The sequence below is a fragment of the Miniopterus natalensis genome, chromosome 13 (genome assembly GCF_054644295.1).
Source record: "Miniopterus natalensis isolate mMinNat1 chromosome 13, mMinNat1.hap1, whole genome shotgun sequence".
In the NCBI taxonomy this organism is placed as follows: Eukaryota; Metazoa; Chordata; class Mammalia; order Chiroptera; family Miniopteridae; genus Miniopterus; species Miniopterus natalensis.
Genome location: NC_142093.1, coordinates 13,709,746 through 13,737,633, shown reverse-complemented (window position 1 = coordinate 13,737,633; position 27,888 = coordinate 13,709,746). Strand labels below are relative to the sequence as shown.

The following is a 27,888-nucleotide window of genomic DNA, read 5'->3' as shown; positions in this document are numbered from 1 at the left end:
ACGCAGGGTTCAGCTGTGTCTGAGCTGCCTAAGGGCTGCAAGTGTCAGTTGAGTGACAGGAGGTTAGGACAACTTGAGGCCCAGGCAGGACATGCTCTGCCCTTCTGGGTGTTGAAGAAAGTTCCACAGTTGCCCGGAAACAGCTGCAGTGCTGACCCCTGTACATCTCTTGTCATCACTTTGAGCTTGGGCACTGCTTTTTGGCAAGGGCCCAGTGCCCAGGTAACTTGTATGCTTTGCCAAGCACTTCTGGTTTTCCTCAGACACTTGGGAATTGTCAGAATGCCACCAGCATGCTTCTTGGGGAGAGAGGGGGGGGCGTTATTCAGATCCAGCTCTCACCCAGAGAGGCGAATTGGGAAATACAGGTCTGTAGCCTCAGTCAGGCCATTTACACCCTCTGGGGGAACTGTGGTCATATCTGACACAGGGAGAGCAAGTTTGGTCAACATTACTGGTGTGGGAAGGTGGGGCAAGGGTGACTTCTAAGGGGCAGCCACCCAGAGGAGCTCATTCAAGCCAGGACTCGCTCTTCTGGGTGAACTGCTGTGCTCTAGGCACTATCCTCCGTGCTGAACAGAAAGGCTATTGAAAAACAGTTTTTTTTTTCATAACTGAGACATCACCGTCACAGTCTCATCTGATCCCAATCACAGTCCTAGGAGGCATTTCTTACTCTTACCCACATTTGATAGATGAGGAAACCGAGTCCCAGGGAATAAAGTGTCTTGCCCAATGTCTGTTGCTCAGACAACTGAAGGCAAAACCAGGACTCGAGCACAGCTCCACTGACTGGATACCATCTACACCTTGCTGTCCCATTAAACCCAAATCCAGATTGGCTGTCCTCCCAGTACCCCATTCTAGGAGCTGGGATTAGCTTGCCTTGGTGCCTCAGCCGCCTTGCAGAATCTCCCTCTAATAACACCCCACTGGCTCTCGACCTCACCTGCCAGTGCATCTTATTGCAGTAGGGACACGGATGCACAGTGCGGTGCTGGAACCGGCTGCAGTGCACGGGCTCATTAGTGACTGTGAAAACATCTTCTTTGCTTTGTCTCCCCTGACACCTCTGTCTTGGTCTCCATCTCTGCTTTGAATGTGTGTCCTCAGCTGGATGCAACAGTCCAACATCTGGGACATCCAGCGGTGGCAAAGGCCATGTGAATGGCTTCCTGTCACTGCTGAGCAGACGGTAGGTGGCATCCACCCAGGTTTACGTCCAGCCCACCTGTCAGAGCCTTGCCTTCATCAAGGCCCAGGCCTGAGGCCGGAAGCCCTGCTGCTCACCCAGCAGAGGGGAGACCAGAAAAGAAACTCCAAAAGGCTGGCTCCATTGTGCATTTTCCTCATTTGGTCATGTCCTGGGTGAGCCATTAGAGCTGAATGCTGAAGATTAGAGCAGTCTGTTTTGAAGAGGAACATCTGCTTCATTTGTGCTCTTAGCGGTAGCAGCGCCAGCCGGTTTCATTCTGCTGCTCTGATGGCAGGGCCAGAGCGAGGCTGGGACTGCTCCGTCCCCCTCAGCCCCTCTCATCATTCTGCCTCCGGGCCTCCGCACACACTGTCCTGCCATCTGGGATGCCTTCCCTGCTTCTTCTCCATCTGCCCAAACCCTGCCCCCTCCCCCAGGCCTTAAGCCCCCAGTGGGCTCTCCTTCACCATGACGGCATCTGTATCTGCCATTCTCCTTTGTCATTCCGCATCTGCTCCCCCTATTGCCAGTTTGTGCCCAGCTGCACCTGGAGAGCCTCATGCCTGGAGCTCACAAAGGACTTACCAAAGTGTGGCCAGAGTTAGGAGCAAAGTCAAACTAGAACCTAAGTCTCCTTCCTCTCCGCTTGTATTTCCCTTTCTGACTTGGTCTGTGACTCGTTTCCTCCATCTGCCATTGGAGATGACATGCCCATCCCGACCATCAGCGTGGGCTGAGATTTGTTCTGGATAGGGTTTGATTTTGCGTTGTGGAGGTCACATGGTGGCGGTGGTTATCATCTAGCTCAGGTTGAGGGTCCGGGAGCTCCCTCCTGCCCCAGTGCTAATGAGCATTCATCTCTCTTCCAGTTCTGGCAGTGTGGCCAGTGGGTGGAAGTGGTGGTTGATGATCGCCTGCCTCTCCTGGACAAGAAGTACCTCTTTGTGAATCCTCTCAAGAGCCAAGAATTTTGGCCGTGCCTGCTGGAGAAAGCCTATGCCAAGTAAGGATGGGCCCGCCCCTCAGCCCAGGGCCTTGATGCTGGCCCTAAATGTGCAGATGCTTCCCACCAGTTGGCCCTAAGACTGTCGGCAGCTTTGCTGAATGCAGGCGATGCCCCTGGGAGCATCCGAGCCTTTGCCATCCAGCTGGGCATCCTCCATAAACATTCACTGTATGCAAGGTTGTGTTGGGGCCCTTCGGAGGGACCCAGAGGCACCTAGTAAGGGGTGGGCAGGGCAGGGCTGGACAGAGATATGCACTGACAATGATATTATTGCAAGGGCTGGTATAGGGACCAAATAAAATATAATATCCTGGTCATAGTCTGCTGAGAGGGCAGAGGAGAGAGAAAACAATTCTGATTTTGGACTCACAGAGAATCAGTCTGAAGCTATACAGAGGAGGTGGTGTTGAGTGAGGCCTTGAAGGATGGCTAGAATTTTAGCAGGAGGAGAAATATGTGGGAGAGACATCCCCAACAATGGGAATGATTCCGACAGAGAGCTAGGAGTGGGACAGTTCAAAGTGAGGTCGGGATGGTGGGGGCCTGGTGTGGCAGCTGAGAGATTGCATTTATGTGTGTGTGTGTGGGGGGGGGAGTTGTTCGTTATTAAATGGTCCAAACACTGTGATTCAGGGCTATCTTCTGGTGTTGACAAGCACAGTGACTTACAAACACCCCAGTGCACATGTTCTACTTAGATTTTGGGGGGTTACTTTATTCAGCAGATGTTCGCTGAGCATGTAACTGTAGGCCAGGCATTGTGCTTAGCACTGGGATAGACTCTTAGACTGGCTCACATGGGTGTGTGAGAGTACGTGTGTGTGTGTGTGTGTGTGTATGAGTCACTTTCTAAAGACCCACATGGATGAGGGACACGCCAGAGCTAGAAATCAGTACTAGGAGACTAAAGGACAGAGGACCACACCTTTCAGGAGAAAATGAATAGCAGATAATGTTGCCAAATCAGGTTTCTTAAAGGTCATCTTAACCAACCCCTCAAGCCCAGGCTCTGAATGGTGATATGACGGCAAGTGCAAGTAGCTCCCCTGAATTTCCTGAGGTCCCAAGACCTGGCCCAACCCTGTCCGGGGCCCTGCGGAGTGGTGACCACCTTGCAGACTATCCTGCCCTGTCCTTCTGGACGTCACAAGCTCAACAGCGAGAAGTCTCAAGACCTCTTTTTTGGTATTTTTCTTTTGGAGCCAACTTGTAACAAAGTAAAACAGTTGCTCTTTCCAGTGTTAAGAGGAGCTGTTCACTAGGATTTGAGAACGAAGCCCAGATCACAGTCAAGCTTGTTGAACTGATTCCACACGCTTGGGGGGGTTCATTCACGTCTAAGCTACTTACGCAGACATGGCCACTGTCTTTCCAGTACGGAGTCAGGCCTCACCCCGTCAGGGCCTCATTTTTTCCTTATGTAAAATGCGGGGGGCTGGCAGTTCACTGGGGGAATTAGAAGGCCTGTGGAATGGAATGACGACTCTGACCCAGTTTGTTAACAGCTGACCTAAGGCGATCGTTTCCAAAAGCTTGAAGAGAAATGGGCAACTGGACTGGCATCCACGCTCCACTGCCTGACCAAATCTAGCAGAGACAAAATGCTTCAAACAATTACGCTGTTTGGAAGCTTCGCCTCCATCCCAAGAAGGCAGCTGCAGGATCCAGGAACAAGACAAACGCACTGCGGCGTGTCAGAGCTGCAGCGGCCGCCGTCAGCCCCAAGCTCTGCCTTCTCCTCTGGGCTACGAGGAAACAGGCTCGTGAAGGTGGAATGACTTGCCCAAGGTCACAGGGCGCTCGAGGCCAGGCTGGACTGAGAAGTGTTCTCCCTAGTCACATGCTTTTCCATCAGCCCTTCACCCTGGCAGTGCCCTAGGAGAAGGATTTGTCTTTTTTGCCTCTTTGGAACTCAGTGTTTGTCACATGGGGTCACAGCACAACACAGAGAACCCATCCACCCAGACGGAGATGGCCCTTCCCTTCCAAGGCTGTAGGCACTGACCAGTGAATATGTGGACTCCAAACTTCCAACTCTCCTTGTGGCTGGGAGTCTGGAAATGCAGCCGAAGTTGGGGCGAGGATCTACGTTTGCAGATTTTCCCCTGAGGTCATAAAATAGAATGGAGTTTGGGGGCAAGATCTGGTAGGCTGCATGTTGTCCCTTCTAGAGTCTCTGCGCTTAAGAATTGCAGCATTGCAACATCCTTTCTGGCTCTGACTTAGACATCTGAATTCTTTCCTCTTTTGTATCATTTCTGAGGCCGAAGCAGAAGGATGAGAGCAAGGCTCTCTCAGAATTTCTGGGTTCAGGTGACAAGGCGTAGTGACAGGTGTGAGCACAGTTCTCGCCGTCTCTTCTTTCTTTTCTATCTCTCCTTCCCTTTTTATCTCCTGTCAGCAAAGGGGGGCTAAGAAAAGTTGCCATGTGTCCGAAGCATCAGCAGGATTGGTGAGCTCAAAAGCAGAGAGATCCCTCCTTGTGAAAACACCCAGCTGCTGCTGGGCCAGGCTGTGGGCATTGCAGAGACAGTGATAGGGCTGTGAGAGGCACCGAGGGGGCTGCTGGCTGCGGGTCCTGTCCCTCGCATCGGGGTCTCCGTGGTGACTGCAGAATGGGGTGAGTACACGACATCAGAACCTGAGGATGTGGGCCTGAAGTGACAGGACAGCACCCAGAGCTGCTTTTCTGGGGTGACTCTGATGTGGCCCTATTTAACCCCGGGGGGTGGGGTGGCTGAGAGTATTACCAGGAAAGGGCGTTGCAGTGCCAGAGGTCACCCTGCTGGGCTCAGAAGTGGGGTCCAGACCTCTGGTCTCTGTGAACCTGCAGTACCCCCGGCAAAGCCCTCCCTATCTAGGACCTGTGGGAAATCGATAGAGGCAGACATTCACACCCAGCCGGGCATAGTCGCGACCGAAGGTAAACTTTGCGGTTCACCAAGCAAACACCCCAGCGATAAGAGTCTCTTACCAGGAATAACCTGAGTCAGAGAGAGCAAGAGAAAGATAAGATTTAGACTCATTTTGATAGCAGATTGAGACCAGTCACACGGTTGTTCCTGTAGAATGGCCGTTTTGTTCTGTGATCCTTAGCTCTCTTTAGTAAGAGACTTTCTAGGCCATCCATGGTGTTTGTGCCTGGGACAGTGTCCTGCTTAGAGTGGCTGCTTGATACGTATTTGCTGAAGTGAATTTATGTGTATTCTGGGTGATACCCGGGAGGAGAGAAGGAAAGAGGTGGAAAGAGGGTGAGAAAAGAGTGTGTGAGGAGCCCCCAGACGTGGTCCAGGCAACCTCACCATTTCCAGGTGAAAGGCTGATGGCTGGGAGGGAAAGCATCTTGTCCAAGGTTGCAGGCCCCATGAGGGGCAACTGCAAGGGTGGGCCTAGGGCCCTGACCCCCGTGTGACTCGCATCACCAGAAAGAAGGCTGTGGAAGGAACGTCTCTGCTGCCGCTGGCCTGTGCGGGGCGTGGTGTTTTCACCTTGGTCGCCTGTGGGATCTCCCTGGTGATGCTGGGGTGATAAATCTGAGGATGGGAATGGGAAACCTGGGCCAAGGTTTGGACAGAGTGAGAACAGAGGCTGCTGTGGCCGCGGCAGGCATCGGGGCTGTTGACCATGAGCTCTGGGGGCAGGAATGGGGTCTCGTTCATCTTTGAACATTCAGTGCCTAGCATGACACCCTGCACACAGTAGGCACTTACCACTATTGTCAAACAGAACAGGAAACAGGGTCCTCATCATAATAACATCCAATATTTATTAAGGGCTCGCCATGAGCCAGGCACTATGCTAGGTCCAGCCCCATGAGGTTAAGTAACTTGTCCAAGGTCCAGCAGCTAAATACATGGTGAGGTTGGGATCTGACCCCTGGCCTGGGGCCCCAGCATCTGCACTCCTGACCTCTATACAGTACCACCGCCCAGGGGGCTACCCAGGCCGGGAGACCAGGGAAAGGATGCAGCTGCAGGGTACATGGCTAGAATCTCCACCCAGGCGGAGGGAAGGTGGGTGGCTGTGGCCCAGGGGTGGACAGGCAGCCCCTCACCTGGGAAACAGGCAGAAGGCAGGGGTGTAGGCTCCCTTCCCCAGGGTCTCACGGAAGGCGCCGCAGGGGTTTCGGTCTGACTCTCCCTCCCAGGTTCCACGGATCCTATCTCCGTTTGCACTACGGCTACCTCCCTGATGCCCTGGTGGACCTCACGGGAGGGGTGGTCACCAGCATTGACCTGCACTCCTCCCCTTCTGACCTCGTCATGATGGTAAAGACGGCTGCCAAGGCAGGCTCCCTGATGACCTGTGCCACACCGGCCGGGGTGAGTGGACCAGCAATCCTTTTGCACGGGTTCAAGCCTCTCCTCTTCCGGGAGTGTTCAGCCATTGGCTCATTCAGCTAGGAGGGGAATGGTCAAAGCCATCAAGGAGCACGGACGCTGTGCTTCATCGAGGTCACCTCCTTTAATTCTCGACGGCCCTCCCTTGGAGATAGGATTGCACGGTTTGCTGACAGAAGAGGAAAGGGGCTCAGAGAAGCCAAGGAAAAGGCTCCCCATCACACAGCCAGTAGGTGGCTGAGCAGGGGTTCAGATGTTGCCTTCTGACTCCAAAGCCTTTGCCTAGTACTTCCCTGTGACCAGCTGGGAGCCCCTTTGAGTCTCATTGTTTCTAAAGGCAGCCTCCCAATGCAGCGTGTCCCATTTTGAAAAGTCTGGATGACCCTCCAAATTATTTGAGTCTTTTCTGAGATGGTCCAGACCCCTACTCCCAAGGATGCTTCCTTTACTCTTGAGACATCTGGGCTTTGAGTCACACGTTCCTAATCTGAAATGCCACCCAAAGACTAAGGTGCACTTTAAACCCCAATTACTCACAGCGGGGGCGGGGGGGTATGCTCAGCAGATAGGTTTCCTGCTATCTCCTTGATGATGAGTGATTGGGGGAGCAAGCAGCCCTGGACCTCAGGACTCCGTGGGGCTCTGTCTATGATGGGGTGGTCTCCTGAGGTATGAAATGCCTGGAACCTCAACCCCCCAGCAGCCTTCAAACTGCCTCTAGAGAAGCTCTGGGGATACGTGCCATTCCAATGGGAGTCGGTGGGACACTTCTCGTGCAGCTGTGGGTTCTTGGAAGAACCTGTGAAAATCTAATGCTTGGTCTGCTTTTCTCGCTTGAAGCCGACAGGGAAGGCCTTGACCATGGAGAATGGTCTGGTGAGTCAGCACGCCTACACCGTGACGGGGACCGAGCAGGTAAGGCTCCCGTGGTAGGGCCCCAGTGTTTTGTCCTGGAAACCAGAGTCAGAATCACATGCCTTCAGCAAGCCCAGCAAAGCTGAACCGAGTATTTATCACCCTTACCCATGGTGGCGCCCATTGCGGGCAGCCTCAGTCCTTCTATTCATACAGAAGCTCTGGTGCCCGGTGTCCCTCACCCCCAGGGACCCGTCAGGGATCCTGCTCCCCTCGAGGTGATCTCAGGCAAGGTGTATCTAGCTGGACTGGGGGTTACCCCAAAAGAAAACAGAATGAACTAGTCAGTTGACTCTGGGGGATGTTTTGCCCTGAAGGGTTTTACTTGTACCAACTAAACTGCTGTAACAGACACTCCAAAATACAGGGCTCAAACAAGGTAAAGTTTGTTCTTCTCTCAGGTGATGAGGTGATTCAAGAGCTAGTAGGTGGCTCTGCCATCCACAATACTGGACTTATACCTGTGAGCCCAAGGCAGCTGCTCCAGGTCCCCTCATCTCCTGGCCAGGGGAAAGTTATACATCCTTTGGGAAGGAACACACCATTTCCTCTCAGATCCCAGTACTCTGAACCTAAACATGTGGCCACACTGAGGCCCGAGGGAGTCCAGGAAGCACACTGTCTAGCTGGGCCACCATATGCCAGCTAAAACTTTATTCCCAGGATGAGGGGAAGGTGGCCACTGGAGGACAGTCTTTCCCTTGATACAGAACTGACTTTGGGTGCATGAAAACGTGTGTAATTACTACGTACAGTATCATTTGGTCCAGAAAGCACTATTAAAGTCCAGCTCCCTCCATTCATAAATGAAGAAGCAGAGGCCTGAAAGGAAGGTCTCTCACAGGGTCACACAGCTGCTTGAAGTGGCCGGGCCAAGACACCATGGCTCCTTAGTTCCCATCTATGTTTATCACGCAGCCAGGCAGTGACAGCGCTTCCTGGCCTTGTGATGACTTCCCACAAATGCTCCCCCATCTCTGTATTTCCCACAAAGCTCAAGGCCTAGTAATGTCTCCCAGGCCCTACGAGATAGCATTCCAAACTCCAGGGAATATTTTTCGCAGGCATTTATGGACCAAGGAAAGCAGAGTGTCCTGTTCGGTTTCTAGCACGATTTCTCCTACTTGCCTTCCCTCTCTCTGTGTCAATCTGTCTCTCCTGTCCATCAACCTAAGGCCAGGTGCTCCATTGTTTCATGTTTTGGTGAGTGTTCCAACCCACAAAACAGGGACAATATCTTCTGTCTCCTGCCTGACTCCCTAAAGAAATCAGTAACAAGACGCTTTCTGTGCACAGTACCTGGGAAACAGTAGGCACCTGCAATGCTTGAGGGATCAGTGGAAGGGTGCACTTGTGTGAGTGAATGAATGAGTGCATTTGCTCCTAGCCTATTAAGATGACATCACTGATCCTTCATCATAGATCATATGTGATGTGCTCAGAAGACATTTCCCACAAGCAAGGAAGAGGTTGTCCTGATAAACCCAGGCCAGAAGAGATCCCAGTCACAGTGGCTCCACACTCCCTTCCTCTGAATTCTCCAGGCCCTTCCCTGAATTCTCAGTGGGGACAGCCAATATCATTGTCACGCTTGGCCATGTACAAACACTGCTCCCCACAACCCCCCTGACCGAGATGTGGGCAAGTCTAGGCTAGAGACAGCAAATCGGTCTTCTTGTGTCAAACTTGATGAGTTAATGCTGCCTGGACTGCTGTATTGACAAGACTTTGGCACTGCTTCCAGTTGGGGAAAGAGCTGTGATTGGTGCTTGATATCTGGGCTGGGCATGGAATGAAAGAGCCATATCTCACGATGTATCTCTAGCCCTGGCCCAGACCCTTGTTGTATGTTGAGACAGCCTTTGCTTCTCCCCTGAACACAGGGGAGAAGGGACTTGAGTATTGAGAGGTCCCGATGGCCATAGGATGTGAGTCCTCACAGAGGCTGGGCATGGAGATGGCAGTGACTGTCAGGTTAGGAGCGGCCATGTAAACTCCAAGGGCCCAGGGAATGGAGGTGAGCTCAGAAGTCGGGCTGTGGGCTCAACTGGGGTTTGGGTTCCTGATGGTTCCTTTCACAGAATAAATGTTTGCTTCCCCACAGCACACACTTTGAGTCGCTCTTATAATACAATAAGTGGTCTGAACAGGACAGTTCCCCTCTGAAGGTAGGTGATCGAAACTCCATGTCCTGTGTGGTCTGTTTTGACACTCTGTGGCTGCTGACTTCCCAGCCTGTGCTCTGTGGAGCACCAGCTTGGTGAGATCCCCTGTGAAGCTCATCATGTCCCCTACTTGGAGATTCACAATGGACATTAACATTTTAAAGGCTCTGAGGAGGCCTGTATTAACCAGACAAGTACAGCTTAGCTTTAATCAACCATGAAAACAGTTTTTCTAGGAATAAGTATTCACAGCCTATGGAATTACCATTTGAGAGAATACATTTAAGGAAATACTATCCTAGGCTAGATAACCTGGATGACCTCTCATCTCGAATGGTCTCCCGAGCCACCTGGCCATGGTCCATGCGATCACCAGTAGGGCACTGACAAAACGAGTGACACAGTCAGACCAGGGGCCAAGAGCTTGACTTGGTTAAAAGTTTCTCCTCTAGGAAGACGAGGTTATAACTCTGCAAGTGCTAAGATTAAACCAGCCCATAAATGCCGCGTGCTTTTTAATCTGTTCCTCCTCCCTCTGGGCGGGAAACGGACAGGAAGATAAATGAAATTGGCATTTTTTATTATGTACCTGGCTTGGTCCCTGGCTCCCCTGGGCAGGGGTGAGTGTTTATCTGCAAGCCTCATTAGCCCTCTTCCAGCCCCTCCAATCCCTGCCGCTCTTCTCCCTGGTGCCCAGCTGAGCCCGCGACTGTCCGTTAGGCACTGAGGGCGGCTCATTAAACTCTTTGGGTCACCGGTGACCATTAGTCATGTCCTGCTCTGTGGACTCTACCAGGCACTGGCAGTTAGTATATTGTGTGCAAAGCCTGGAGTGCTCTGGGGTAGGGCCGAGAAGGGCAGGAAACCTGGGTTCGTGCCAGGAACCCTTCCCCAATCCTGTGTGGCATTGAAAGCCAGAGCAGCTTCCACTGCAATGCCAGCCAGCAATAGACGCAGACAAGGAAAAGCCAAGAAACAAACATTACCCAAGCTAGGTTCTTGGACCCTTGTCTGACTGCATGGCTCCTTCCTGGCGATGCTTTCTTGGTGACCACGTGGGCCTTGGCCAGGTGGCTTAGGGTGGGTTATATGCAGGGTCAGGTTCACAGCCACATTGAAAAGTGGGCTGGACACTGGAGCAGCTGTCCCTTTATCCACCCCCAGTTCCAAAATTCAGAGCCTGGGCTCTGGAGACTGACTAGGGCCAGAATTCTGCTTCTGTCACTTACTCTGTGGCCTTGGGAAAGTGGTTTAACCTCTCTGATGCTCAATTTCCTCCTCTGTAAAACACGGATTATATAATAATCTACCGGGAAGGACTGAGGGAGGTAACTCACGTCCATCACTCAGCCGAGCCTGGTTCCGAGCACAGGGTCCTTTTCCATGTGATGATATTCCGCTCAGCCTCCTCTGACCTGGAGTCGTCGAACAAGCCTGCCACCTCCCCCCAGGCCTCCATCTCTGCAGACAGCATTAGCACAGATCAATCTCACAGCTACAACTCGATCATACTTTAATTTCTCTCTCCAGGCCGAGGGCTCCTGGATCCGGGACTGTAGGTGCAAGGGTTGCCATTATTTCATTGTAATTTTTCAATAGTCCTGCCCTCTGGCCTCAGTGGTCTGAAGGAGCAAATGTACCAACCTCCTTTCTGGGAGTGAGGGATGAGATCCCTAGGGGGAAGGAAAATCCAAGCCATCGAGGCGCCCTGCTCGTCAACAGAGGCCAGCCCCAGGCATCTCGATTCCCGAGTTGTCCCAGTCTTGCTCAAGTCTTCCTTCTTACTCAGGACAGCGCTGTGGAGACCCAGCCCAGCACAGCTCCCAGTGGGTGACTGACTGGCAGGGAAGCAGCAGTGGCCGGAATAGAGATGCCGGCTGTGACCAGGCCTGGAGGAGGCCAGGGACCCACAAAGTTCTCCCCTCTGCAGCCTGAGGCAACATCCCTGCTATTTATCTGCTATTAAATCTCAGCTCGCCCAAGTTCTGGGGTGCAGCGGTGTGGGATGATGAAGCTGTGCCTGCCCTGCGAGGTGCTGAGCAGAAAGGACCATTTTCTCTTCTATCTCATTCCAACTCCATGCAGGCAGCAGACATTGATTTTTTTTTTTTTTTCTTTCAATTTTTTTTTTTCTGGCTGCAGCCAAATGAGGTCAGACGTTAAATTAGTCCTTGGAGGTAAAAAGCAGCTGCATTCATATCCCCTCTTTCTGCTGACTTTGGCTCAAGACCTCTGACAGTTTCCGTTTCTGTCCTTTACAGGTTCAGTACAGGAGGGGCTGGGAAAACCTCATCCGCCTGTGGAACCCCTGGGGCAACACCGAGTGGCAGGGGCGCTGGGGGGACAGGTACGGCTTCTGAAAACCTCTCTGCCTGTCACCGAGACCTATGTTTAGAGTGCCCTGCCCCAGAGGGTGGCATCTGTCTCCCCTGCTGTGAATCTAACTGCAGGCTTTTCCAGTTCACACCTGCACGTCTGTCGGTCCGTCTCACACTCCCATGATGCCACCCACCAAACATCTGTTAGACACCGACTGTGTGTTGTGGGATATGTATATGTGACAAGACCCAGTGTCTTTTCTCCAGAACGTCACAATCTAGAGCTTTGGACCCCCACACCCAGAATTAGTTTAAAAAAAAAAGGTGGGGCAGAGCAGGAGTTAAGCTCCACTGGGAGGAGAGCTGGGGAGAAGGTGCCTCATCCCATAAATGGATCTTAAGGAATTCTGGTCCTGATGACGCCATGTCCTCAGGATGGCAAAGACTTCATTTTAGGGTGTTAGGGGAACTGAGGCTTACAGTTTTACTCAGTCCAGGTGGGTCAGCACCCTGCCCTACTGACCTGGGTGCACGTATGTGTGACCGGTGCCTGGACTAGCACCTGGCTCAGAGTATGAGTGAATGGAGCTGAGCTGGTCTCAGGTGCTCCTGCTGGCCATGTCCTAGGCAGCTGTTCTCAGACCCAGCTGACCATGGGGACCCAGCTGTGTGGTGAGAGGTTCCCTGGAGCTGGGCTGGCATTCCCCAGCTGCCAGAAGGACTAGTCACTGATCCTCACCCCCTTGCTGACTGAGAATGAGATGGTGGTCCTTAGAGGAACAGAGGGACAGTGACAGTCACTTGCTCCTCTGAGCAGTCAGTGGGGCCCAGCCCTGTCACATTCCTCTGAGGGCCCATGTGGATCCATAAAAAGTGTTGAGCCACAGCGGTGGCCACAACAGCATTGCCGGGGGTTGGGGCCAGATGTGTCGGGAGGAGGCAGGAGTGGGAAAGAGAACATGGTTCGAAAAGCAGTGCAAAACACTCAAAAGGAGAACAGGACCCAACAGGCAGTGAAAATCAGTGCGGTGAAAAGTGCTTTCTAGAAGGTGAATGCAGAGTTGGCGTTGCCCCAGCCCCAATTTCCAGCCACAGAATGTGGTCTCATCGCCCAAGCCAGGCTGTGGCAGGGACTCCCTGACCCTTCGTGAGCCCCAGCAGCTGGTGTGAGCCTGCACAAGTGGGCCTCAGCAAGTGGGAGATAGAAATGCAATTGGGGTAAAGGGTAGGAAAGCAAGGGAAAGAGGGAAGAGGGAGGAAACAAGAAACATGGACTCATCACATAAACCTGATTGTGACCTCAGATGCCCCCAGGAGGACTGGGCAGCCCGATCCCCTCCACAGAAGGGGAATGAGTTTGCAAAACCAGGAGCCACTGGACGCTATTTTCACTCAGTGGCCCTCTGTCCATTTTTCTTGCCTCTGTTCTTCCTTCCCTCCTAGGGCTGCCCATTGCCCCCTCCATGTAAATCTTAGCAACCTCTGGTCCTTTCCAATCCTCCTTAGCAGTCGTCACCCCAAGCTGCCAAATGAAGCCCCAGGACAATACAATTAGCCAGAATAGCGGATTCCTGCTTGGCTGTTGGGCTAGGACTGGGGGAGGGGCAGGTGTCAATGACACATTGCCCTTGGGTAGGAGAACAGGCTGGAAATTCATGAGCTGATGTTTCGCCCAGGTCTCCCATGCTAAATATCAAATGACCAGGGGAAGCAACAAGGGACACAGGAGATCAGGGAAGAGAAGCCTCTGGTGGGCTGGTGCATGTTCAGGGAAAGCTTCCTGAATGAGGTTGAACTTGAGTTCAACTTCCAAAGGAAATATGACTCACTTCGGAAGAGATCACTGTGTAGGCCGGGACTCGTTGGCCATGTGCTAAGCCAGGAACATTTACAGTGTGTTCTAGGCCAGTAAGCTTGCCTGAGCCAGAGGGACTGGGGAGAGATGTACTGGGAGCTGGGGCTGAGCCCAGTGCCAGCTTAGATGTTTGGATTTACACCCTACGGGTCTATGATGGCCTCTGAGCAGGGGGAGATGTGTGCGCAGCAGGGACCGGGGAGCTGGACCTAGCACTACCTACCTGGTCAGGTGTTTTGGCTGAACATTGAGGTTCACCATTTCCCACCAGAAACCAGGCTGGCAGGAAGTGATGGGGCTGCATAGTCACTGTCCCCAAGCAGGTGGCCCATTTTCTCCCTACTCTTTAAAGAATGGGAATGGATGGAGAGCCGGATGGTCTCATCTCAGCCACAATTGAAATTTCAGTCGCACACACTTAAAGGCAAACTTGCATGAATCGATAATGTATTGATTTACACTACATTTATTTTCCCTTACACATTGCAGAAAATGTAATTATCGCTTAATTATAAAATTGCCATTTTACAATAGCACATTTGACTGGCTCAGCCTGCAGCCAGGAGCCTGAGGGGTGGTCCCTGCCTTGCTCTCCCAGCACAGAGGTGACCTCACCCTGGATGCAAACCGCTGGCAGAGAAAGATCTCGTTACACGTCTATGCCTCTGGGGCCTGGTGCCCCTGAGCAGCCTCCACTTTGAGGAGTGGGCTGAGGAGGGGCACCTGTTCCCTTCTGCCTGAGGGTCTCCTCCTTCACCACAGACCCTAGGGCTAGCTTCGGGAACACATTACCCCACTGCAGTGGGTAACTGTAATTATTAATTAAGCAAGCAAAAAATTATTGCGTGCTTACTGTGTGCCACGGCATTGTGTTAAGCCCTGTGATGATAGCATTACCATGGTGAGCAGGGCTCTTTGATCTTGTGGAACTTGAATTCTAGTGACAGGACAGCCAGGCAGGGTTCTTTGGAAAAAACAATAATGCTGGGGAAAATAGAAGGGGGCAGGAAAAGAGGAAGACAGAATATGAGAGGAATTGACTCCATTAAAGAGGCCTTAGGTAGGAGTCCACAGGAGCTGAGGGGGCTGTTGCAGACAGGACATTGTGGATATTACTCACTTATAAGGTGACCAGGAGTCTGAGCTGGCTCAATGGCAAGTGGTGGAGGCATGGGATGGACCGACACATGTATCCTAAAGCTCAGGAAAGAGGATTGAGCTCAGGACAGCCTGGAAGCCATCAGCATATAGAGAATGACTGGCTCCTGTCATCAGATAGAATGACCCTCTCCATGTATCCCAAGAACTAGGGGCGGCCTGCACAAAGGGCCCCTGCTGGGCCATGTGTGGCTGAGATGAAACGCTCTGGGAGGTCTCACCCTGTGGTCTCTCTGTCCACTTTCAGGTCTCCGGAGTGGCAGGAAACCCAAGACCCACGGAAGAGCAAGCTATATGAGAATAAGAATGATGGCGAGTTTTGGTATTTACTCTTCTTCTAAAATTACATTTTAAATCTGTAACAGTTGCCCACACCCTCAATCGTTCCCTTTCCCTAAAGCCTTGTGAGACTAGAGAAGAGCTTTGCAGAGACTTGTGTAGAGGGAGCCTTTTTTTCCGACTGAGACACAAAAGTTTTGAATGAGCAATTACTTGTGTGCGCTCCCTTGTGTGAAAGACATTTCATCCCTGAAATATTGGACCTTCCAGGGAATGTTAGTGGTCAAAGGGAATATGGGCACTGGAGCTCTGAAACCAAGTTTCCTGGAAAGTGGGATGCTTGGTTTTCATGCCTGTGTCTCCTGTGTTTGTTGGGACCATGGAGCTCCACAGTGTCCCTGGCATGGACTCCAGAAGAGCGAGCTCGGAGCTCATCTCCCAGCCCGGGTTCCAGAGCTCTTGCCGAGACACTGGTGTCATTGCCCAGCAGCTGTGTAGGCCTGGATGTTGTGAAAACACGTTTCTGGCCATATGCTCTCATCTTAGATAAGGAGGACATTTCTCCGAGGGGCTGTCTGGTTCGCTTTGTGATGGTTTAAATGACATTTAGCACATGGGAAAAGGCGGCTGGGCCTAAGTAACTGAGAAACAGGGACAAATGCAAATTAGGAGGAAACATATTTCCAGTATCTCCACTTTCATCAAAGCATGAAGTGGGATTTTAGGTGTTGAATTCATTTTATTCTGATAACAACCTCTACAATGAAACTAGCAAAGGGTCCCAGGGAGGGGCGATTTCCTCGCGTGGTGGAGGGCTCGTGGCCAACACAGACTGGCAGCCGTCCTGCTGCCTGTGAGCAGCCTCGCAGTTTGATCCGTGGGTGAGGGGATGGTTGTCAGTGAAGCCCTTGCCCAGTGATGGGCAAAACCCACAATTTGACTCTTTGGCCTCCCAACCACTAGAGGGAGCAGAACTGTATTTGACCCGGGTGACCCAGGCTGAGAAAATGAGAATGGGGCTCTGAGCTTGGGTAGGACAGTGTAGGTCAGTGAATGCTGTGGCTGTCAGGCAGACACAGTGAAGTGATGGGAACTCCCCCCGGGGGCCAAAAGCAGTGCTCATTTAGTGATGTGTATCTATTTAAACAGGATGTCATGTCGTGATTTCCAAGAGAACTTCTCCTGCCTTTATATATGTAACCAATTCCCAGTCAACCTGTACCCTGGACACATGGCCCATGAAAGATGGTCCCAAATTACATTAAAGAGCTACACGACTCCAGGAAACACTACAGGTAGTTGTGGCATTGGTCATTGATTCTGCCAGACGGGAAGCTGCCAGCCCTAGCCCCGTCCTGGCTTTAGGTCTCAGTGGCTCTTGATTCTGGCCCATCAGCCAGAAGTTGGAAGGGAGGGATTTGTCTGCCTAAAGGGACAGCTATACTTCCCCAAGGGAAATGGTTGCTGGAGGAGATGGGTCAGGAGAATCTCAAATATGCCTCCCTTCCCTTTCGCTCTCCCACTGTCCTAACACTAACCTCCACCTGTATCCCAGGAGCAGAATAGGGTCACTGCTCTTCAGTAATTCCCAGGACAGTGGGAGAGCGTGGAAAGAACACTGGACAAATGTCAAGGCTGGGTTAAACCCTTGTCCTCACCACATCGTGGCTTTGTGACTCTGGGAATATAGCTGGTCTCTCTGCCTCAGCCTCATCACCAGTGAACAGTGGGATTGATCATCCCTGTCTTCCCCTAGAAACCACAAGTGCCACCCAGACATAAGGGAGACTATTCCTGCCCCCTGGGTTGGTGTGTCCTGCACACTGTGCTGAGATCCAGAGGAAGGCCCCCAGAACCTGGCTTCAGGCTCCCTTGAGATAAATCATGTTGTTTGTGACCTTGAGAGTGTCACCTATTCTCACCGCACCCCCACTCCCCATGGGTGACAAGGATGAGTGAAATAGCTCCCTGTGAAGATGAACCTGAGTACGTTTACATGCCCTGGATAGAACTCCTCCTCCTTGTTTTTAAAAGGAGGAGACTGAGGCGCACAAAATGAAGAAGCTTGTTCCACAACCAGTAACTGTGAGGACTGGGACCCAGGCCTTATGTTTTCAAATCCAGTTTCTAACTCCCCCACGCCCAGGGCTCTCTGAACTGGACGTGGCCCCACCTGGGAGCCCCAGGAGCCGCGCTGAGCTCCAGCGCCAGCTCTTTCTCTTGCAGAAGGATTTGAGAGGGACACACAGTACATCTTCTCTGTGCCAGAGAGAGTGGAAGGCAACAACGTCGTTGTGTCCTGCAGCATCGCACCACAAAATTTAAATACAGATGAGAAGTTTCCACTGAACTTCCACGTGTTCAAGGTAAGGCCACCTGCTTCAGGGCTTGCCCTTTTGGGACATTTGTGTCCACCTTGGGAGGAGAGAGTGGCCAACCAGGCTGGGAGATTTCATTAAACCGTTGCTGTGACCAGTAACCACAGCTGCTGAGCTGACAAAGGGCGAGTCTCCTCCTCTCTGGCACCTTCTCCCCTCCTCCATGTCCTTCCCCTACATGTCCCCACAAGGGGTTCGGTTTTCTTTTTCACAGCTCCACACAGGGAACGTGCAGTGGTCCCCGTTCATCCCTGGGTGTGCCAGGGGACAGGCTGACCATGCGGGAAGGAGGAATGCAGGGCCCCGAGCCAGGCTGCTGGGCTCTGCTTGCCTTTTGCGTTGGTTTAGGCTCCTAAACCTGCCTTTTTCTTCTTCCCCACAGGTCGACCCTCAGGTATGGCTCACCACCTCCCTCACGGGGCTTCTCATGCCTCTGCTGCTGTCCGTGGGTAAAGTGTTGTGCCTCTTTCAACACCCATGGCCTCGACACGTCTCTCACTGTTCAGTGGCTGCAAATTCAGTCTTGCTACATCCCGTAACAGCCACAAGCTTAGGATCTCCAAACAGGTCAATAATGAGGGACATATTTTAGCTGTATTGGTCTAAAGGTTGGACCCCAGGAGCTGTTCTCTGATTTAACATTCACAAGGGGCTGCAACTGTCAACCCATCCTCAAGCATTTGGCTTCTAATAGATGAGGCTGATGCAGCCAGTTTCTTTTATTTTTTAAAAAAATATGTCTTTATTGATTTCAGAGAGAGGAAGGGAGAGGGAGAGAGATACACACACAGAGAGAGAGAGAGAGAGAGAGAGAGAGAGAAACATCAATGATGAGAGTCATCGATCGGCTGCCTCCTGCATGCCCCGTACTGGGGATCGAACCCACAACCCAGGCATGTGCCCTGACCGGGAATCAAACCATGATCCCCTGGATCACAGGTCGATGCTCAGCCGCTGAGCCATGCTGGCCGGGCATAGCAGCCAGTTCCTTTATTTAAGATGAGAGGCAGGGCTAATAGGGGTGCCTTGAGGAGATCTCTAGTCTCAGGTATTCTTTGTCAGCCCCCAAGTCTACCACAAACACAACAAATGCTATACAAATCCAACTTCAAGGCACACCCTCTAGCTTCTTTTACAACCAAATTGCATCCTCCATAGATATTCTGGCTTGGTGTTGGTGAAAGGTGGCTTAAAATACCAGTAAGGATGGGGACTCTGATCCCTATGACTATGACTCTGATCCCTGACCTCCTGGCACCTCCGGTATAGAAGTGGGACTTCCAGACAGGCTTCAAGGGAAGCTCAGGTGCAAGGAACAGGTCAGTGATCTAGTTCCCAGAGCTGGAGAAAGGGATGGGGACTTGATCCAGGAAAAGGCACAAGCCCCAGCCCTTGAACAACAGGGTCAGGTCTGTGTGTGACTAGTGACTAGCCCTGTGTTGATTTGATGCTGGGTCCTCTGAGCGCTGGACCAAGAGCCCCAGTCATGCCCCACACTTACGCTTCTTGCTGCCACTGAGCAAGTCAATTCTGCAGGATCAGGAGCCTGGGCAGGGCAACCAAGGTCCAGGGGAGGGAGGAGGGCAAGAGAGCAGGGACGCAGGGAAAAACCTTATCTTCTAGATTGTAGGGGGCACAATGCCCACACACGCGTACATGTGTGCACACACACGCACACACACAGTACCAGGACAGTGCTGACTCTCTGGAGAAGACTGATCTCATCATCACTTTTGCCAGAAGGGCTCAAGCAAGTCAGGCTCCAAACCCACTGGGGCTGCTGTGAATGTGAACAGAATCACTGTGGAGAGTCCACCCAGAACCCTGCTGCATTTCTGAGACAGTGGCCTAGCTCCTGCCTCACCTTGTAGCCCAGCTCTGTCCCCGCCCCCTGGAAGAAGAAAACCCTCTCCCTTTCTCCCTGTTTTCCCCCAAGGCTGAGCTCACAAATAATCATGTCATGCAGCGTAACCATTCTAAATGGAATGCCCATGCTCCACTGTATTGGGGAAATTTATTTAGTGAGGGTTTTTATTTTGTAATGTGTATGTGACATCCAGTAATGGGAACTGCGTTATATTTATTGTTCTATCTCTAAGAAAATATTGAAATGAAAGGAAAATGACCGGGGCCTATTATACTCCAATGAGAGGAAATTTCAGAGCTCTGCTGGGAAGATGAAACGGAGGAAGTGACGGGAGCCCAACTGCAGCGCTTTGCGATCCAGAGAGAGCCTCGCAAGAGGTGCAGGCAGAAGGGGCTCTGGGGGCTCCCAGAGTAACCCAGTGTTAAAACAATCTCACTCGTTTCCATGGAATTCTTCATATATAAGCAGAGAGGTAAACCCAGAGGCCCCGGATGCTGTTAGGTTTAATGAGGTAAAACCCTTTGTCATATTTCTTTGCATTCATTGTAGTGTTAGCATCTATATAAATAACAGTCCAAACCCTCTTGCACTTGGAGAGTTTGGGTGAGCGCCGTCTCCCTTTTTAGGGCTCGCTTCGGTCCATGGAGAGGGGTCTGTCCTGGCGCCTGGGCCACATCCCCAGGGGGCCTTTCTCACCATCCCCGTGTCTCCTCTAGTTTCAGCACTTTCGGGAGAAGCTGCCATCGGCCTTTTTCTCCCACTTCAGAAATGCTGAAAAGGGCATAGTGACCAGAACCAAGCGCAACCTCACAAAGTGCTTCACGCTGAGCCTGGGGACCTACGTGGTCACCGTGTCTGAGTGCAGAAAAGCAGTTGAGCTCTTGCTTCGGATCTTCCTGAAAATGCCAGATGCTGACGGGTAAGAACCTCTGGGACCCTAAATACACATTTGACCTGATTTTATTAAAACACATTGTGGAGGGGCTTCAATGCCATGTCCATGGGCAAGACTGGGACCCACAGATGTACACCCCGCTGAGCACCTCGCCCCCTCTTGGACCCGAGGCAGACGTCGCTATAATCGTGGCAGTCTTCACGGCTGAGTATGGATAGAACCTTATCTGTCCAGCGTGCCAGACAGCCACCGTGCCACCAGTGAGAATTGCGACATGAGACAAAGCTCTTCTGCCATCCTGGCAGTGGGGTTATTGTACATGTGTCTCTTGCTGTGAAAGGGACCACTTTCTAAATGGGTAAGGACCAGATGACCCAAAAGACTGGACACATGGTCAGGATGCTCACCTGCCTGTCTAACTGTCATGGTTGCCCATGTCACATCCTGCTCTGCTGAGGGCTGTCCACTGGCATAAATGCCCCTTAGGGTGCCCTCCCTATGCAAGCCTCCTTTGAACAATGAGCTGGTCATCCTTGTCACACCATCCCCCTGATTTCCTAGGAACGTGGGCAGCAATTTCAGTCTCCAAGCACTGAAGGTAGGTGCGCTGCGAGGTAATGGGTAAGTTTCGTTGGCCACATTCCATCCCCAGGAGCTTCTGTCACCTTCCTTCTTGCCTCACCCCTGATCCATGAAAACAGAGACACCGTGATGGGCCAATGATGGCTCAGGGGGTCAGGGCAGAGGGGAGAAGGCCAGGTCTACAAGGCCAGGCTGGACCCAACCACCTTCTTTCCACAAACTTCCATTTTCCCTGTTTCCCTAAAGGTTTCACCCGATTGCTGGATGAAGCCCTGTCTCAGAACCAGGTGGCGGTGGGGGGTTCTTGTGTCCTCGCTGAACCAGACAGGTGCCCTCCTTCCCCAGAAATTTGATGTTGGCTATTTTCCCTTTGATCCAGGCAAGTCTTCCAGAAAATGGCTCTCAACAAAGCATTTTCTACAGATATGCTCGGCAGGTACAGTACTTAACATGGGAACTGGTGATGGGGAGACCAGAGGGAAGGGAATCTCTCCCAGGCTTTTATCAGGACACAGAGAGGAAACATGACTTGATGGGTATTTATCAGCCTTGTTCCCTGGACGTCTCCAGAACTGATCTGACTTCCAAACCCTGGAGAGAAGTGATGGCCCACCTGGGAGACACCAGGATAAAACGTAGAGCTTGGAAAGGGAGGGCCTCATTATGGGGGGGGGGGTGTGCTTTTTAAATCTATACACAAGCAGTTGGCGACACCCCTTGAAATCTTTCCTTCTCCTGCTCTGCAAACTCCCACCAACCTTGGCATCATTCCTCCCGGGACATGGCCAGCTGCAGAAATCACCAGCAGCGCTCTTCCTGCCAAGCAAGCCACCTATGCACACAGGGGATTTTCTTAATGGTTTTATAAACTGTTATAAAGAACTCCTTGACTTGTCAGGATCAAAACAGCTGCCAAGGGCTCTGCTCAATGGGCTTTTTACCATTAATAATTATGTTGGTGTGGAAAGTGATACAGATGACCATGTGCATGGTGCCAGCCCAGGGCCAGGCAGAGCCCAAGGGCAGGAAGGATGCCAGGCATTCAGATGGCCAATGGGGCAGTGGTGACCATGAGGCAGACTAAAGGGAAATTATTCAGGTAGCCTGGGCTCAGAGGAAAACAGAAGGAGAAATGAAAAATGTGGCTGGCATGCAGGGTGCAGGTTGCAAGGAGAAGCTCAGTCTGAACCACCTTGAAATTAATATGGGCCTAGGATTCAGGTCCACATCTGGGATGATTCATCATCACCTGATGCAAGATGATCCTCCCGGTCTGTGAGCTCCTGAAGGCAGGGATGACGTCATATGCATTCCTTGTCCCCAAGACCTATCATTGCCCTTGGCACAGAGAAGGTACTCCATCAATTTGCATTGAATGAAGACAGATTAGCTTCCCCCGGAGCAGATGCCCAAGCTCAGGTCACTGCCCCAAGGTGATCAGTAGGAGCTGATTAGGGTACCTGAGACCAAGCTTCCTTCAGGGGCAGGTGGCAAAATCTACAACATGGTTTATGCACCTGCACATCTGAATTAAAAATGATAATTTGTGAGATGATAAATGGTACAGATTCCCAAATTAGAACTTTTCCAAACAACAACCAACTGTCTCTCATAGAGGGTCACTGGAGCCCATATGGAGACTTTGTAGAAATGAGCACAAATGCAGCTTTGTGCCAGACAGCAGGAAGTAGGATGCAGTCTGGACTCCAGTACCCTCTCATCCGTCGCCCAGGCACCTTGAGCAGGACCAATCCAGCATTATTCTGCAAAACCTGCAAGCTCTACTCAGAGGTTGTGCTCTCCAAGAAAAGCTGAAAGCAAAATATTCGTCCATGCACTCACTGTGTTCTCTCTCCTGATCTCTTGTATCCATTTAACTAGCCTTAAATTAACATACTGGTAGGTAGTATTGCTGCCACTACCATGAGTCACCTTCATCGGCCATGGTACTGGGGATGGTGCCATAGCCCAGTGGCTGCCTGGGGGCCAGCAAGGACACAGTGGGACAAGCCAGGTCCATCCACCCATCATTTATTCAGTTGGCAGACATGTCCCAAATGTCTAGGACACTCAAGTACCACTCTAAGCTGTGGGGATGCAGTGTTGGTTCTCGGGGATCTTATGTTGAGGTGGTGGAAACAGTGCAATTCTTTGGGAATTTATTCAGGCAAACTTCATCTCCATTTGTATTCTCATTTCCTCAAACATTCTGGTGGCGGCTGGTCCAGGGTCCAGGTCAGGTCAGGGTCCTGGAAGCCTGGGAGACCTGCAAAGGGAAGGAGATACCCATGCCCTAAGCTGCTTATCTCCTAGTTTGTTAGAGTGCCTCACCAACATGTCAACTGCTCTGCAAAGCAAGGTGTGATGATTCTTTTGAGAAAAAAACTCAGTTGATGGTGGGCATAATATACAGTCTTACCTGAGACGTTGGAAGGATGACATGAGAACCAATTTCTGACACTGGCAGAATGTGTTTCTCTGAGGGCATCATGAGGGGACATCCTTCTAGCTAAAGTACTCCCATGAGGACAGGCTGCAGGATTGTTTTTGCTTTCAGTTCTGTGTGATGAGGCCAACCCTGGAGCCAGAATGTCATCTATGGGGTGCTGGTTCTCAGAAGACCCCAAGGAGGCACTTTCTTCCACCAAACCTAGTGCCACTCTGCAAAGCCACCTCTGGGAGGCCTCACGCCCACTCCTCCCCCGTGTGAAAGCTTTTCCAGGGCGTTGATGCCACATGGCCCCTGAGTGTGGACCAGGCAGATGTGAAATGGCAGCATGTAGAGCAGCTCCTCTTCTCTGTAAAATCGTCGTGGAAGACACTGCCCATAAGGCCGCTCAGTGTCTCCAGTAGAAAACTGAATGCAGTTAACGCCTCCAGAGGTTCAGGCCAGAAAGTGTTTCTCTCCCCTTAACCCCAATTGCTTCCCACTTTCTGCTTCAGCCTCTGGGAAGAGTAATGCTAAGTAATGGGCTCAATTAGAGCAGCTTCTCTTAGCCCAGATTCCCAGCGTTTTAATCTCTCACCACCACACACACACACACACACACACACACACACACACACACACATACACACATACACACTCAATAGTCGTATTTTCTTAGTCTCTTTCTGGAAGCAGATGGGCAAACATACCTGCCGGGCTGAATTGATTCACTCAGCAGTACTTCTCCTGAGGGGCTCCCCAGTGCAAAGCATGGCGGGGAGGAAGCAAACACTGCTTTCAGTCCAATAACGAATGAAGAGATAAATGCAAGGTACCCACACAAGGTAACAAATGTCAGGAGTAATCAGCACCACAGATGTTTGGGAAAGGAGTTCTCACCGTGGCCTGGAGCCATCAGGAAAGGCTTCCTGACAAAGGTGAGATGGGCGCTGGGTGGGGACTGTCATTAGCAATCCAAGTGCTTTTACAGAGTCAGGCAGATGTGTCCCTCAGCTCCTGGGCACTGAGTAATTCCTGCATTCCTCTCTCATTTGGATCAGGGACTAGGCATCGATGCCACCCAGCTGCAGAAACTTCTCAATCAGGAATTCCTGAACGGTAAGGACCTCCTGCTCCCAACATCATCCCCACTGCCAAGCCAGCCCAACGTCACCCTCCCTGGCATTTCAGTCCCTCCTGTTCTTCCCCATCTCAGGACCTCCAGGAGATGCGTTCTCTTTGGATGAGTGCCGGAGCATCATAGCTCTGATGGATGTATCCTTCGCCGTCATCTCCAACCCCTTCCCCATCTGCTCTGTGGGCTTCCCCAAGAGTCTAATTAGGGTGTGAGAGAACCCTTTCCTCTCAGTATTTTCTCTTCTTGGTTCTATGAGCTCATCAAAGGGCCTGGGTTTCTGTGGATTCTAGACTAACCCCCTAACTCTCCAGAATAGCCACAGCGACAATGACAATACAATAGTTACCATCTATCAAGCAACTACTGGGTGCCAAGAACTATACTAGTATGTATGACTTTTTCTTTGTAATTCTTGTAACAACCTTTGTGATAACCATTATCATGCAGTGGAAGGAGGGGTTCAGAGAGGTTAAGTAATTTGCCCGGGTCATACAGTCAGAATTTGTGCCTTGATTTCTGTCTCCTTGTAGCACAAACATAAACTATTCCACCCCTTCCCTTGCCACTGCCACTGGAGGATCCTTCACTATTTAAATACTATTTAAATATCTTACTCAACAAGCCCCAAGAAAGATAACAATCACTGAAACTTTTGGAGAAATATCCAGTCTATGCAGCAGTTGTACCCCATGTGCTGATGGGAGACCAGGGTTGGCCCTCCAGTGACTTGTCCAGTTTCTATAGCCAAAGCTGCAGAGCTGGGAATCGAACCCAGGTCTCCTGACTCCCATCCTGGCTCCTTTCTCTGCTGAGCCATCTGACCCCATCTCCTGGCAAACAGGAAAGACTAGCTCCCTGGGTGCATAGCCCCCAGCCGCTGCCGGTAGCTCCTCCCTCCATGTGGGTCATCTCCTGGGAGGAAGACAGATCCCTGCTCTCTCAATCTTAAAACCTGATTGGGATTTTGAAGCCCGTCATTGTCAAACAAGAGGCTTCTTGATGAGATCATAAATCAGGACCTTTCTCGGCCAGCAGTGGTTTGGAATAACTCGGAGACCCTGCCCATCCTCAAAGATGAATCTCAGCCTGGGGCAGGTAGCCCTAGGGCAGTCACGTCCCCTGCAAAGCAGACAGGTCTTTCTACCCTTCCTGCTACTCACACTCCAGGTCCTCAGAGATCCATTCTCTTCTCATTATTTCTCAGGAAACCCATCGCATGCAATGACTAGGGCTGGCTTTTTAAAAATATATGTTTTTATTGATTTTGGAGAGAAAGAGAGGAAGGGAGAGGGAGAGAAACATCGATCGGCTGCCTGCTGCATGCCCCCTACTGGGGATCGAGCCCGAAACCTGGGCATATGCCCTGCATGTGCCCTGGCTGGGAATCGAACCACAGTGACCTTTTGGTACATGGGACAAAGCTCAACCACTGGAGCAGGGCTAGGGCTAGGGCTAGGGCTGCTTTAACACGCAGAAACGCCTTCCTTCCGCTCACGTGCACGCCTGGCCCACGTTCGCGTCTCATGCTTCTTCAGGAGTTGCCAGGATCCCCTCAGGCTCCTCCCACTCCAGCTGGTGTAGGCTGTGTTTTGGGTTCAATCTCTTCCCCTGGATGCAAGAGATTTTGCCCCCCCCACCCCCCCGCAGGGCTTTCTCTCCTTCCAGTTCTCCATTTTCCCTTGTAAAATAAATCTAAGCCAGTCCCTTTCAGACGCAGCAGGAGCCCGCTGGCGTGAGGCCAGGCCTCCAGCCGGGTAATGTTGGACCAGCGTGTCACTAGTTGATGGATGGAGGGCTCATCGGTGGGACCTGGGGCCCTCTGCTCACTGCGCGCTGGACTGGTTAACCCTTAACTCCTGGCAGCTGAAAGTGAATGGGCAGCTCGACCACGAGGAGTTTCCGAGGCTGTGGAGCCGTCTTGTCCGCTGCCAGGTACGGGGTGTTTGCTCTGGACTAGCACTCGTGTTCCATCCCGTTTAGCGGATTACCGGGTGCCCCTCCTGCACCAGGGTTGAGGGGCAGGAAAGAAAAGGAGCCTCACCCGGGCCCTCAAGGAGAACTCTAGTTGTGTTTGGGGAGACGTACGTGCGCCCCCAGAAGGCAATGCCCAGCGCGTGGCAGGATGAGGAACACCCTCGGAGGCTGGAGGTGAAAGGGATCACCGTGGACTGTGGCCAAAACCAGCGTCTGGCCTTGCCCGCCTCGTTCCTGCCCTGGCCCACGGCCACGTCCCCAGGCTGCTAGTTCGCCACAGTCCCTTTCCCTCCACGTGCTGTTAGATATGTCAGAACCAGAGATGTGGCCTCCTCAGAGCTGTGCAGAAGGTCCTCCGAGTTGCGACCCTCCTTTAGGGTCCAGGGGAGGCCCTTCCACGCATCCCAGGCGCTCCTGCAGAGCCCAACTACCAGGCTCCTCGTATTCCCTCCCCGCACCCCCAGCTGGCCAGCGCCCACCACCCTGGGAGTCTGACTCAAACACACCTGCCCTGAAGGCCCTCCCCTGGGGTCTTGCTGGGCCCCAAGGCCCGTAGAGTTCTCCTGTCAGCCCCTAACACGTGAACTCACAACAGGGAAATAAAGTTCCTGCGTGTGGCTATCCCAGGAGGTACCACCTAATCCCTGGCTTGGGGTCAGTTGGTTTCTCACAGGGCACTGCGGTGGCTGATGTGCCCCCCATTAGATTGTGGGGTCCTCCAGGGCAGGGGCTCCCTCATAGCCATCTTCCTTCCCCAGCGCTTCCTTAGTGCCTAATACGCAGCAGTTGCTCAAAACGCTGAACAAAGGACTGAAGTAAAGAATTACTGCGTGAACGAGGGACTGCCTCGTTGAGAACACTCTATGCGTGGTGGTTACACCCACCAAAAGCCAGCCGAGGCCAGAAAGGGCGCTTAAGCTGCTATTTCACAACAATCGTCCCTGAAGTCTGCCTCTGTCGCACATCGGCGGGGGGCTGCTTGGCCTTGGAGCAGCTGCTGTGGGCAACTGTGCACAGGCCAAAATCGGAGTCCCGCCGTCAGCTCCACGAGGCGTGCGTGTTCAATCCACGGCAGTCACTCCCCTGCCTGAGCCTCGGTTTCCTCACCTCCCAAGTATGCCGACAATCGGGGTTATTGTGCCCATCAGGGAGAGGCAGAAAAGCGCCGGGTAAGGGGAAGCCACCGTGTACAAAGCTGAGGTGTTGGGGTTGCTGTGGTGCTGTTGGACAGTGCTCGGTCCTGGACACAGCCCTCCCCCGTTTCTGACACTCACTATCGTGCAAGGCTCTCTCCCCAGCACTTTGTAAATACCTGCTCATTTACTCCCTGCAACTAGCCGAGGAGCCAGGTGACTCGCCCTGTGCTACAGGTGGGGAAACAGGCCTGGAGAGACT

General features: G+C 52.1%; 1 protein-coding gene across 1 annotated transcript in view; it reads left to right on the top strand.

Moving 5' to 3' along the window:
* CAPN13 (calpain 13) overlaps positions 1 to 27,888 on the top strand; it is a 106,441-nt gene that overhangs the window by 69,537 nt on the left and 9,016 nt on the right. Inside the window, exons 5-18 of the mRNA XM_087823829.1 lie at positions 2,065 to 2,198; positions 6,349 to 6,523; positions 7,382 to 7,456; positions 11,883 to 11,968; positions 15,200 to 15,274; positions 16,381 to 16,526; positions 17,458 to 17,597; positions 17,992 to 18,003; positions 20,193 to 20,395; positions 20,933 to 20,969; positions 21,333 to 21,389; positions 24,443 to 24,500; positions 24,598 to 24,656; positions 26,383 to 26,451. Of these exons, the coding sequence (XP_087679955.1) occupies positions 2,065 to 2,198; positions 6,349 to 6,523; positions 7,382 to 7,456; positions 11,883 to 11,968; positions 15,200 to 15,274; positions 16,381 to 16,526; positions 17,458 to 17,597; positions 17,992 to 18,003; positions 20,193 to 20,395; positions 20,933 to 20,969; positions 21,333 to 21,389; positions 24,443 to 24,500; positions 24,598 to 24,656; positions 26,383 to 26,451 (1,326 nt within the window). The remainder of the gene's footprint in view (positions 1 to 2,064; positions 2,199 to 6,348; positions 6,524 to 7,381; positions 7,457 to 11,882; positions 11,969 to 15,199; positions 15,275 to 16,380; positions 16,527 to 17,457; positions 17,598 to 17,991; positions 18,004 to 20,192; positions 20,396 to 20,932; positions 20,970 to 21,332; positions 21,390 to 24,442; positions 24,501 to 24,597; positions 24,657 to 26,382; positions 26,452 to 27,888) is intronic.